Raw genomic sequence first — 12,626 nt, 5'->3', positions numbered from 1 at the left:
ATTAGTAGCATATGTCTTGGTGCATTTAACAATGTAATATAAGAAAGAAATGAGCTTAGAAAAGAATTTGGCCAGTTTGAAAGCAGGAATAACAGGGAATAGATAAAGTCCAGAAATATGGGAACTTGCAGTGTTGGAGGTAAACAACACTTTCCATTCTCAAATGATAAAACTGAGAACACCTTTGAGTAAAAAAGGCTGATTAGAACTTTGCTTTACAGCAAGGATCAAATCAATGATCAAATCAAGGTTTAAATCTCTGAACAAGCTAAGGTCCCTCAGAGCAAAAACAGCAAGTAACATTGCAGAATTCAATAAACCCTTTCAACTGGACTAATTCAGGGAAAAGAAATTTTAAGTGTCCTGATAGACTCAAATTAAGTGAAGACAGGGAGAGAAGGGGGCCAAGAAATCAGAGAATTACATCTACTCTAAAAAGAGAAGTCTAGAAAAAAAAAAAAAAACTGTATGTGTGGCTATTGGCATATGTAAGCTGACCAGACTTTAGTCTATTTTAATAGATAAGAAGCCTGTTAAGTTTTTGAATTACACCACCTAACTTGCCACTGGCCCAGGTAAAGAGACTATGACTGTTCAAAACTTTAAAAACTTGGTCCCAAACATTAATCATAGGAAGTGTGCCAAGTGAGGACACTTTTCAGCCTCCAAGAAAAATATATTATGAATCTCCATTCTAGATATGGCCCAGGAAAATAATGGAAAATGAAGAATGTCCAGGAGCTATGAGGACAATGAGCAAGAGAAGAATTTCCAGAGTGGAATCACAGCCTACCCAATAACTCCATGGGATTTCAGAATGACTTTGGCCTAGTGACTGCTATGTGTCTCCCATTGCTTCCTTTTTCAAATGTGAGAGAGTTGATTGCAGTGATCTTGTTCTGGTCCCACCACTGCATATTGGGGGTCTCTAGATAAAGAGAAGTAACATTCAGCCCTGATACAGAAACTTCCACATATCACATAGAGTTCTTGCACTTTGAGTATGTTGTTATGATTGGGTGAAATTTGGGGGTTTTCTCCCTTGGGGATGGGGTGAGTGTGAGTGTATTTTGTGTGTGAAGAACAGTAATCCAAATATTGATGACCAGGAAGGACCTTCAAGATGGGGGAGGAGTAAGAGGTAGAGATCACCTTCCTTCCCACAAATACATAAAAAATACAACTACAGGGCTTCCCTGGTGGTGCAGTGGTTGAGAGTCCGCCTGCCGATGCAGGGGACATGGATTCGTGTCCCGGTCCGGGAAGATCCCACATACCACAGAGCGGCTGGGCCCATGAGCCATGGCCACTGAGCCTGCATGTCCGGAGCCTGTGCTCTGCAATGGGAGAAGCCACAACAATGAGAGGCCCGCGTACAGCAAAAATAAATAAATAAATAAATACAACTACAGGGCTTCCCTGGTGGTGCAGTGGTTAACAATCCGCCTGCCAATGCAAGGGACACGGATTCGAGCCCTGGTCTGGGAAGATCCCACATGCCACAGAGCAACTAAGCCCATGTGCTACTGAGCCTGCGCTCTAGAGCCCATGTGCTGCATCTACTGATGCCCCGGTGCTCTAGGGCCTGTACTCCACAACAAGAGAAGCCACCACAATGAAAAGCCCGCACACCACAATGAAGAGTAGCCCCCACTCGCCGCAACTAGAGAAAGCCCGCGTGTAGCAACAAAGACCCAACACAGCCAAAAATAATAAATAAATAAAAATAAATTAATTAAAAAAAAATACAACTACATGTGGAACAACTCCTACAGAACACCTACTGAACCCTGGCAGAAGACCTCAGACTTCCTAAAAGGCAAGAAACTCCCCACGTACCTGGGTAGGGCAAAAGAGAAAAGGAAAAACAGAGACAAAAGAATAGGGATGGGACCTGCCCCTCTGGGAGGGAGCTGTGAAGGAGGAAAAGTTTCCACACACTAGGAAGCCCCTTCACTGGCAGAGAAAGGGGGTGGGTGGGGGGGAAGTTTCAGAGCCATGGAGGAGAGCACACCAACAGGGGTGCAGAGACCAAAGCAGAGAGATTCCCACAAAGAGGACTGCTGCCGACCAGCACTCACCAGCCTGAGAGGCTTGTCTGCTCACCTGCCGGGTAAGGTGGGGGCTGGGAGCTGAGGCTTGGGCTTTGGAGGTCAGATCCCAGGGAGAGGACTAGGGTTGACTGCGTGAACACAGCCTGAAGGGGGCTAGTACACCACAGCTAGCAGGGAGGGAGTCCGGGAAAAACTCTGAAATTGCCTAAGAGGCAAGAGACTATTGTTTCGGGATGCGCAAGGAGAGGGGATTCAGAGCACTGCCTAAAACGAGCTCCAGAGATGGGTGCAAGTGGCGGCTATCAGCGTAGACACCAGAGATGGGCATGAAATGCTAAGGCTGCTGCTGCAGCCAAGAAGCCTGTGTGCAAGCACAGGTCACTAACCACACCTCACCTCCCGGAAGCCTATGTAGCCCGCCACTGGCAGGGTCCCGTGATCCAGGGACAACTTCCCCGGGAGAATGCACGGCATGCCTCAGACTGTTGTCACGTCACACTGGCCTCTGCCGCCGCAGGATCGCCCCGCATTCTGTACCCCTCCCTCCCCCGAGCCTGAGTGAGCCAGAGCCCCCGAATCAGCTGCTACTTTAACCCCATCGTGTCTGGGTGGAGAACAGACACCCTCAGGCGACCTACACACAGAGGCAGGGCCAAATCGAAAGCTGAACCCCAGGACCTGTGCGAACAAAGAGACAGGGAAATCTCTCCCAACAGCCTCAGGAACAGCGGATTACATCTCCACAATCACCTTGATGTACCCTGCATCTGTGGCATACCTGAATAGACAACGAATCATCCCAAAATTGAGGCGGTGGACTCTGGAACCAACTGTAGACTTGGGGATTGCTTTCTGCATCTAACTTGTTTGTGGTTTTATGTTTATTTTAGTTTAGTATTTAGAGCTTATTATCATTGGTAGATTTGTTTATTGATTTGGTTGCTCTCTTCCTTTTTTTTAATATATATTTTTTTCCTTCTTCCCTTTTTGTGAGTGTGTTTGTGTATGCTTGTGTGATTTTGTCTGTATAGCTTTGCTTTTACCATTTGTCCTAGGGTTCTGTCTGTCCAGTTTTGTTTTTTGTTTTTGTATAGTTTTTAGTGCTTGTTATCACTGGTGGATTTGTTTTTTGGTTTGGTTGTTCTCTTCTTTCTTTCTTTTTCTTATTACTTTAAAACGTTTTAATTTTTAATAATTTTTTTCTTTTTTAGTTTAATAACTTTATTTTATTTTATTTCTCTTTCTTTCTTTCTCTCTTTTTCTCCCTTTTCTTCTGATCTGAGCAGCTGACAGGGTCTTGGTGCTCCGGCCGGGTGTCAGGCCTGAGCCTCTGAGGTGGGAGAGCCAAGTTCAGGACACTGGTCCACCAGAGACCTCCCAGCCCCACGTAACATCAAATGGTGAAAGCTCTCACAGAGATCTCCATCTCAATGCTAAGACCCAGCTCCACTCAACAACCAGCAAGCTACAGTGCTGGACACCGTATGTCAAAGAACTAGCAAAACAGGAACACAACCCCACCCATTAGCAGAGAGGCTGCCTAAAATCATAAGTTCACAGGCACTCCAAAACACATGACCAGACGTGGTCCTGTCCACCAGAAAGACAAGATCCAGTCTCATCCACCAGAATACAGGCACCAGTCCCCTCCACCAGGAAGCCTACGCAGCCCACTGAACCAACCTTACCCACTGGGAGCAGACAGCAAAAACAACGGGAACTACAAACCAGCAGCCTGCGAAAAGGAGACCCCAAACACAGTAAGTTAAGCAAAATGAGAAGACAGAGAAATACACAGCAGATGAAGGAGCAAGGTAAAAACCCACCAAACCAAACAAATGAAGAGGAAATAGGCAGCCTACCTGAAAAACAATTCAGAGTAATGATAGTAAAGATGATCCAAAATCTTGGAAATAGAATGGAGAAAATACAAGAAACGTTTAACAAGGACCTAGAAGAACTAAAGAGCAAACAAACAATGATGAACAACACAATAAATGAAATTAAAAATTCCTTAGAAGGAATCAATAGCAGAATAACTGAGGAAGAAAATGGATAAGAGACCAGGAAGATAAAATAATGGAAATCATTACTGAAGAACAGAATAAAAAAAAAAAAGAATGAAAAGAATTGAGGCCAGTCTCAGAGACCTCTGGGACAACATTAAATGCACCAACATTCGAATTATAGCGGTCCCAGAAGAAGAAGAGAAAAAAAAAAAGACTGAAAAAATATTTAAGAGATTATAGTTGAAAACTTCCCTAATATGGGAAAGGAAATAGTCAGTCAAATCCAGGAAGCACAGAGAGTCCCAAACAGGATAAATCCAAGGTGAAACACACCAAGACAGATATTAATCAAACTGTCAAAAATTAAATACAAAGGAAAAATATTAAAAGCTGTAAGGGAAAAGCAACCAATAATATACAAGGGAATCCCCATAAGGTTAACAGCTGATCGTTCAGCAGAAACTCTGCAAGCCAGAAGGGAGTGGCAGGACATATTTAAAGTGACGAAAGGTGAAGAGCTACAATCAAGGTTACCCTAGCCAGCAAGGATATCATTCAGATTCGACGGAGAAATTAAAACCTTTACAGACAAGCAAAAGCTAAGAGAATTCAGCACCACCAAAAGAGCTTTACAACAAATGCTAAAGGAACTTCTCTAGGCAGGAAACACAGGAGAAGGAAAAGACCTACAATAACAAACCCAAGACAATTAAGAAAATCGTAATAGGAACATATATATTGATAACTACCTTCAATGTAAATGCATTAAATGCTCCAACCAAAAGACATAGACTGGCTGAATACATCCAAAAACAAGACCCATATAAATGCTGTCTACAATAGAACCACTTCAGATCTAGGGACACATACAGACTGAAAGTGAGGAGATGGAAAAAGGTATTCCATGCAAATGGAAATCAAAAGAAAGCTGGTGCAGCAATTCTCATATCAGGCAAAATGGACTTAAAAATAAACACCATTACAAGAGACAAAGAAGGACACTACATAATGATCAAGGGATCAGTCCAAGAAGAAGATCTAACAATTGTAAATATTTATGCACCCAACATAGCAGCACCTCAATACATAGGGCAAATGCTAACAACCATAAAAGGGGAAATCCACAGGAACACAATCATAGTAGGAGACTTTAACACCTCACTTTTACCAATGGACAGATCATCCAAAATGAAAATAAATAAGGAAACACAAGCTTTAAATGATACATTAAACAAGATGGACTTAATTGATATTTATAGGTCATTCCATCCAAAAACAACAGAATACACTTCCTTCTCAAGTGCTCATGGAACATTCTCCAGGATAGATCACATCTTGGATCACAAATCAAGCCTTGGTAAATTTAAGAAAATTGAAATTCTATCATGTATCTTTTCCAACCACAACACTATCAGACTAGATATCAATTACAGGAAAAAATCTGTAAAAAATAAAACACAGGGAGGTTAAACAATACACTACTAAGTAACCAAGAGATAACTGAAGAAATCAAAGAGGTAATCAAAAAATACCTCGAAACAAATGACAATGAAAACACGATGACCCATAACCTATGGGATGCAACTAAAGCAGTTCTAAGAGGGAAGTTTATAGCAATACAATCCTACCCCAAGAAACAAGGAACATCTCAAAAAAACAACCTGGCTTTACACCTAAGGCAATTAGAGAAAGAAGAACAAAAAAACCCCAAAGTTAGCAGAAGGAAAGGAATCATAAAGATCAGATCAGAAATAAAGGAAAAAGAAATGAAGGAAACAAGAGCAAAGATCAATAAAACTAAAAGCTGGTTCTTTGAGAAGATAAACAAAATTGATAAACCATTAGCCAGACTCATCAAGAAAAAAAGGGAGAAGACTCAAATCAATAGAATTAGAATTGAAAAAGGAGAAGTAACAATTGACACTGCAGAAATACAAGGGATCATGAGACATCACTGAAAGCAGCTATATGCCAATAAAATGGACAACCTGGAGGAAATGGACAAATTCTTAGAAAAGCACAACCTTCCAAGAGTGAACCAGGAAGAAATAGAAAATATAAACAGACCAATCACAAGCACTGAAATTGAGACTGTAATTAAAAATCTTCCAACAAACAGAAGTTCAGGACCAGATGGCTTCCCAGGTGAATTCTATCAAACTTTTAGGGAAGAGCTAACACCTATCCTCAAACTCTTCCAAAATAGAGCAGAGGGAGGAACACTCCCAAACTCATTCTATGAGGACACCATCACCCTGATACCAAAACCAGACAAGATGTCACAAAAAAAGAAAACTACAGGCCAATATCACTAATGAACATAGATGCAAAAATCCTCAACAAAATACTAGCAAACAGAATCCAACAGCACATGAAAAGGGTCATACACCATGATCAAGTGGGGTTTATCCCAGGAATGCAAGGATTCTTCAATATATGCAAATCAATCAACGTAATAAACCATATTGAAAAACTGGGGGAGAAAAACCATATGATCATCTCAATAGATGAAGAATAAGCTTTTGACAAAATTCAACACCCATTTATAATAAAAACCCTCCAGAAAGTAGCCATAGAGGGAACTTACCTCAGCAAAATAAAGGCCATATATGACAAACCCACAGCCAACATCATTCTCAATGTTGAAAAACTGAAAACATTTCCTCTAAGATCAGGAACCAGACAAAGTTGTCCACCCTCACCACTATTATTCAACATACTTTTGGAAGTTTTAGCCACAGCAATTAGAGAAGAAAAAGAAATAAAAGGAATCCAAATCAGAAAAGAAGAAGTAAAGCTGTCACTGTTTGCAGATGACATGATACAATACATAGAGAATCCTAAAGATGGTACCAGAAAACTACTAGAGCTAATCAATGAATTTGGTAAAGTAGCAGGATACACAATTAATGCACAGAAATCTCTTGCATTCCTATATGCTAATGATGAAAAATCTGAAAGACACTGATGAAAGAAATTAAAGATGATACAAACAGATGGAGAGATATAACATGTTCTTGGATTGGAAAAATCAACACTGTGAAAATGACTGTACTACTCAAAGCAATCTATAGATTCAGTGCAATCCCTATCAAACTACCAATGGTATTTTTCACAGAACTAGAACAAAAAATTCTACGACATAAATCACAGCAAGATCCTTTCTGACCCACCTAATAGAGAAATGGACATATAAACAAAAATAAACAAATGGGACATAATGAAAGTCAAAAGATTTTGCATAGCAAATGAAACTATAAACAAGATGAAAAGACAACCCTCAGAACGGGAGAAAATATTTGCAAATGAAGCAACTGACAAAGGATTAATCTCCAAAATTTATAAGTAGCTCATGCAACTCAATAACAAAAAAACAAACAACCCAATCCAAAAATGGGCAGAAGACCTAAATAGACATTTCTCCAAAGAAGATATACAGACTGCCAACAAACACATGAAAGCATGCTCAACATCATTAATCATTAGAGAAATGCAAATCAAAACTACAATGAGATATCATCTCACACTGGTCAGAATGGCCATCATCAAAAAATCTAGAAACAATAAATGCTGGAGAGGGTGTGGAGAAAAGGGAACCCTCCTATAATGTTGGTGGGAATGTAAATTGATACAGCCACTATGGGGAACAGTATGGAGGTTCCTTAAAAAACTAAAAATAGAACTACCATATGACCCAGCAATCCGACTCCTGGGCGTATACCCTGAGAAAACCATAATTCAAAAAGAGTCATGTACCACAATGTTCACTGCAGCTCTATTTACAATAGCCAGGACATGGAAGCAACGTAAGTGTCCATCAACAGATGAAGGATAAAGAAGATGTGGCACATATATACAATGGAATATTACTCAGCCATAAAAAGAAACGAACTTTAGTTATTTGTTGTGAGGTGGATGGGCTTATAGACTGTCATATAGAGTGAAGTAAGTCAGAAAGAGAAAAACAAATACTGTATGCTAACACATATATATGGAATCTAAAAAAAAATGGTTATGAAGAACCTAGGGGCAGGACAGGAATAAAGACACAGATGTAGAGAATGGACCTGAGGACATGGGGAGGGGGAAGGGTAAGCTGGGACGAAGTGAGAGAGTAGCATGGACATATGTACACTACCAAATGTAAAACAGCTAGTGGAAAGCAGCCACATAGCACAGGGAGATCAGCTTGTTGCTTTGTCCACCTAGAGGCGTGGGATAGGGAAGGTGGGAGGGAGACGCAAGAGGGAGGAGACATGGGGATATATGTATATGTATAGCTGATTCACTTTGTTATACAGCAGAAACTAACACCATTGTAAAGCAATTATACTCCAATAAAGATGGTAAAAAAAAAAACGATGTGGTACATATATACAGTGGAATATTACTCAGCCATAAAAAGAAATGAAATTGAGTTATTTGTAGTGAGGTGGATGGGCTTATAGACTCTCATACAGAGTGAAGTAAGTCAGAAAGAGAAAAAGAAATACCGTATGCCAAAACATATAAATGGAATAAAAAAAAAAAGGTTATGAAGAACCTAGGGGCAGGACAAGAATAAAGACGCAGACGTAGAAAATGGACTTGAGGACATGGGGACGGGGAAGGGTAAGTTGGGATGAAGTGAGAGAGTAACATTGACATACATACACTATCAAATGTAAACTAGATAGCTAGTGGGAAGCAGCTGCATAGCACAGGGAGATCAGCTCAGTGCTTTGTGTCCCCATAGAGGGGTGGGATATGGAGGATGGGAGGGAGATGCAAGAGGGAGGGGATATGGTGACATATGTATACACATCGCTGATTCACTGATTCACTTTGTTATACAGCAGAAACTAGCACACCATTGTAAAGCAATTGTACTCCAATAAAGATGGTAAAAAAAAACCATATTTATGACCACTAGGACAGGACACACTACGCTTATTATTCTTTATTATTCTGGCTCAACTATATCTAGTTCTCATTTTTACAAGACAGAATTTTCTAGCCCCCTTATATTTTCTTTCTTTTCTTTTGTTTTGACACACCGCATGGCATGTGGGATCTTCATTCCCCGACCAGAGACTGGACCCATGCTCCCTGCTGGGGAAGTGAGGAGTCCTAACCACTGGACCGCCAGGGAATTTCCTAGCCCCCTTCTGTTTCAGTGAGGCCCTATGAGTATTCCTGGCCAATGAGATGTGAGAGGAAATGGCACAAGTCACTTCTGGGTCACAGCATTTAATTGCTGGTGCCAAGACTCTCCAGATTTCACTTTTCCCCACCTGCATGATTCTGGAAGCATGTCTCAAGATGGGGCCTGCAGTGATTAAGACAGAGTCCCTGACCAACTTTTGCTGGACATTCAGCATGAGCACGAACTAAACTTTTATCTTACTAGGTCTCCAAGATTTGGGGGGTTGTGCTATCACACCGTAGCCCAGCCTCTCCTGATAAATCTACAGACAGCAAAAGGGACTTGTAATTCCACATTATCTGTCTTTCCTGACTTCTATGGTGACAAAGTCTTTTCACACATTAGTAAGTGCAGATAGCTTATCCTGGACACAGAGTTGAAGGCTTCCTACCGTAACATGCAATATGTTAAAGAGTCAATACAGTATCTTTTGGTATATTTTAAAGAAAACTTTCCTCCTGTAAAATCTGTAAAACTCTGGAAATAAGCAGGAGAGCCAGTGCTTGATTTCTGAGTTTTAGTCAGATAACACAGAGCTGGAATGGTGACAGGAACACAAAGAAAAAGCATAATTTTCTAGGATAAGTAACATTTATCAAAACCATTGTGAAAATTTAAGATCAGATGAAATTATCTATTTTACTGCCTGAGGAAGGCCCCCAAAAGGAACAAAAGTGACTGCTTCCAACTTTGTACTAAATATTAGGAAAAAATCATTTCTAATTGGCAGTCTACCATAGACTAAATATAATACCCTCTGTGCTAGTGAGACTGTACCAATCGAAATTAAATGAGGTTCTTTAAATTTTTCTTCTTAATATATTTTTAAAACTAATTTATTATTTTTGGCTGCGTTGGGTCTTCGTTGCTGCACGCGGGCTTTCTCTAGATGCGGCGAGCGGGAGCTACTCTTCATTGCAGTGCACAGGCTTCGCATTGCGGTGGCTTGTCTTTGTTGAGGAGCATAGGCTCTAGGCGTGCGGTGGGTTTCAGCAGATGTGGCTCGCAGGTTGAAGAGCGCAGGCTCAGTACTTGTGGAGCACGGACCCAGCTGCTCCGCGGCATGTGGGATCCTCCTGGCCCAGGGCTCAAACCCGTGTCCCCTGCACCGGCAGGCGGATTCCCAACCACTGTGCCACCAGGGAAGCCCCATAGGCAACATTTCTTATTCCAAAGAGAAATGTGAGAGTAATGAGTATTTCTGATGGTGGTATATCAACTTGAAAACCTAAAAATAAAATATCAGAAGCAAAACCAAGCCTTTTTTCTTTTTAGTTTTTCCCTTTATTTTAGATGGCAGGCAGCATTGGATAGGTCTAGGTTTAGAATCTTTTCTAAAGGCATTTCATTTCTGCCAGCATTTTAATATGAATTTAATTCTGCCGTTGGCTCAGACCATGACAGAATGAGCCAACATGGCAGGCGGACAACTGGATCACTTATGGTTCATTTCAATTGGCGTGGCACCCAGCCACAAAATTGATGAACAAAACTGTTTTAACATAGTTATTGCATTTGTAAACATTCAGCACAGGTGGAAACAAAGAATTCAAAAACAGAAATATATTTTGTATCTAAGAATAAACAAACACTAAAGAATTAAATTTTTCATTTTTTTAAGGGAAAGGATATTCATTTTTGTCAAGCATTAACAGTGATTTGGGTTCAAAAGCTCTAATTTTCATAGGACTCCATGAGTCTATTCTTCAAAGTATGCTATGTAAGGTTGCCCAAGGGAACACCTGACTACCTCAACTTCTCCACCTCCATTTTTCTCCCGTTGAAAGTGAATGTTAATAAAATCCTCCACAGTTTCTTCATCTACTATCTGAAGGTCTTCCAGTCCACTCAGAAGCACTGTCTTCTTAGATACTCCTGAAAACACCTAAGAAGCAAAATAAAAAGATAAATAGAAAATTTTCTAAGCGCTTTGAATTACAAAACTACATTTATAAGCTCTGCTTAATATTTTGGATGTTATCTTGAGAGAGACAATGAGCCTCAGGAAGATTTTCAAGCAAGAGAATATCAGAGTCGGATCTGAGTTTCAGAAAGATAACTCTGGTGGCATTGTGACAAATAAAGGAAAGAAGGGCAACTCTACGGACAGAGAGACCAGTTAGAGAGGTAGTGAGAGGTGGAAGTGACAAGATCAATAACGACATGAATGCTGGAGGGGAAGCGAAACCAAGAGTTAGGCATGAGTTCTAGCTTTCAGGATGGCAGGCTAGGTTCATTAATAAGATTCAAACGGAAACAGAATCACAACTTTTTATTTTTTGTGGACTTTACCTGAAACTTTTTCAGGTATGTTTCTGTGTACGGAGAAACAGTAACTCTCTGGCAGTTTTGATTTATATAAAGAGGATAGTCTTTTATTTTCAAAATCTTGTCAGCAACTAGAAGTAAATTTAAAAAAATTATTTTCTCCTTTATATCAAACATTTTTAACCAAAGTTAAAACCTCCTTCAAACAGAATGTCAGAGTAAACAGTGGCTTGAGGGATTAATTTTTAAGAAACTCTACAGTCCACTTTAAAAAATTCACAGTACATAATTTTAAAAAACATAAGACCAAATGATAATGAGATTTAAATAGCTCCATCTGTCTTAAACTATCAGTCAATCAGTGCACAGTGAGCTGCGATGTCCTCAGATAGACCTACCTTGAGCTACATAAAATGTGATAAATAAATAACCCAGCAAAAAATTATTGCAAAAAATAACCCAGCCATCCTAACAAAACCCAGTGTTTCCCAGTCTCTCAAGAAGTACACGTGCAAATTACGATTAGAATACCCTCTTTCTCTCTCTCTTTCTGTGCATATATATATATATATATATATATATATATATATATACATACATACTTATAGCAAATTACTATATTACTATTATATATATAATTACTTAATTGTCCTGTAACTAATACACGACATTCAATAAACCTGTATAATGATGTTAATCAAAGGTGGAGGGGTGCTGAATGTCATCTAAAAAAAATGAAGGCAAATAACAAAAATTCATCAATTTCCTCCAACACAAAAAATAACCTGATTTATTTTTAGCAGCTTTTCTCTCCTAGAGGGAAAAAAGGTAATGTGTCAAGATTGCATAGAGTTTAACAGAAACAGTTCTTAAGAATATCCAATCACTTTTTTTCTCCTCTCACCAGTCCACCTTGAATCAGCAATATAGTACAGTGGCTAAGAGTGTAGATCCTTGCTGGCAAGGATGTGGAGAAACTGGAACCCTGGTACATTGCTGGTAGGAATGTAAAGGTGTAGCCACTGTGGAAAACAGTATGGCGGTTCCTCAAGCATTAAACATAGAATTACCATATTATCCAGCAATTCCAGAAGGATCTGGAAAGACATT

General features: G+C 39.9%; 1 protein-coding gene across 2 annotated transcripts in view; it reads right to left on the bottom strand.

Moving 5' to 3' along the window:
* Positions 1 to 289: 289 nt before the first annotated feature.
* Positions 290 to 12,626, bottom strand: part of NMI (N-myc and STAT interactor) — a 63,470-nt gene continuing 51,133 nt past the window's right edge. Inside the window, exons 9-11 of one of the 2 annotated variants that reach the window (XM_081243152.1) lie at positions 11,541 to 11,647; positions 10,999 to 11,133; positions 290 to 928 (exon numbers count right to left, since the gene is read on the bottom strand). In XM_081243152.1, the coding sequence (XP_081099278.1) occupies positions 839 to 928; positions 10,999 to 11,133; positions 11,541 to 11,647 (332 nt within the window). In that variant the 3' untranslated portion in view covers positions 290 to 838. Of the gene's footprint in view, positions 929 to 9,764; positions 11,134 to 11,540; positions 11,648 to 12,626 lie in introns of those variants that run through there. The other variant, XM_081243153.1, reaches the window with a different exon arrangement.

The sequence above is a fragment of the Mesoplodon bidens genome (genome assembly GCF_964165515.1).
Source record: "Mesoplodon bidens genome assembly, chromosome: 8".
Taxonomy (NCBI): domain Eukaryota; kingdom Metazoa; phylum Chordata; class Mammalia; order Artiodactyla; family Ziphiidae; genus Mesoplodon; species Mesoplodon bidens.
This window is presented reverse-complemented; position numbering and strand designations above follow the sequence as displayed.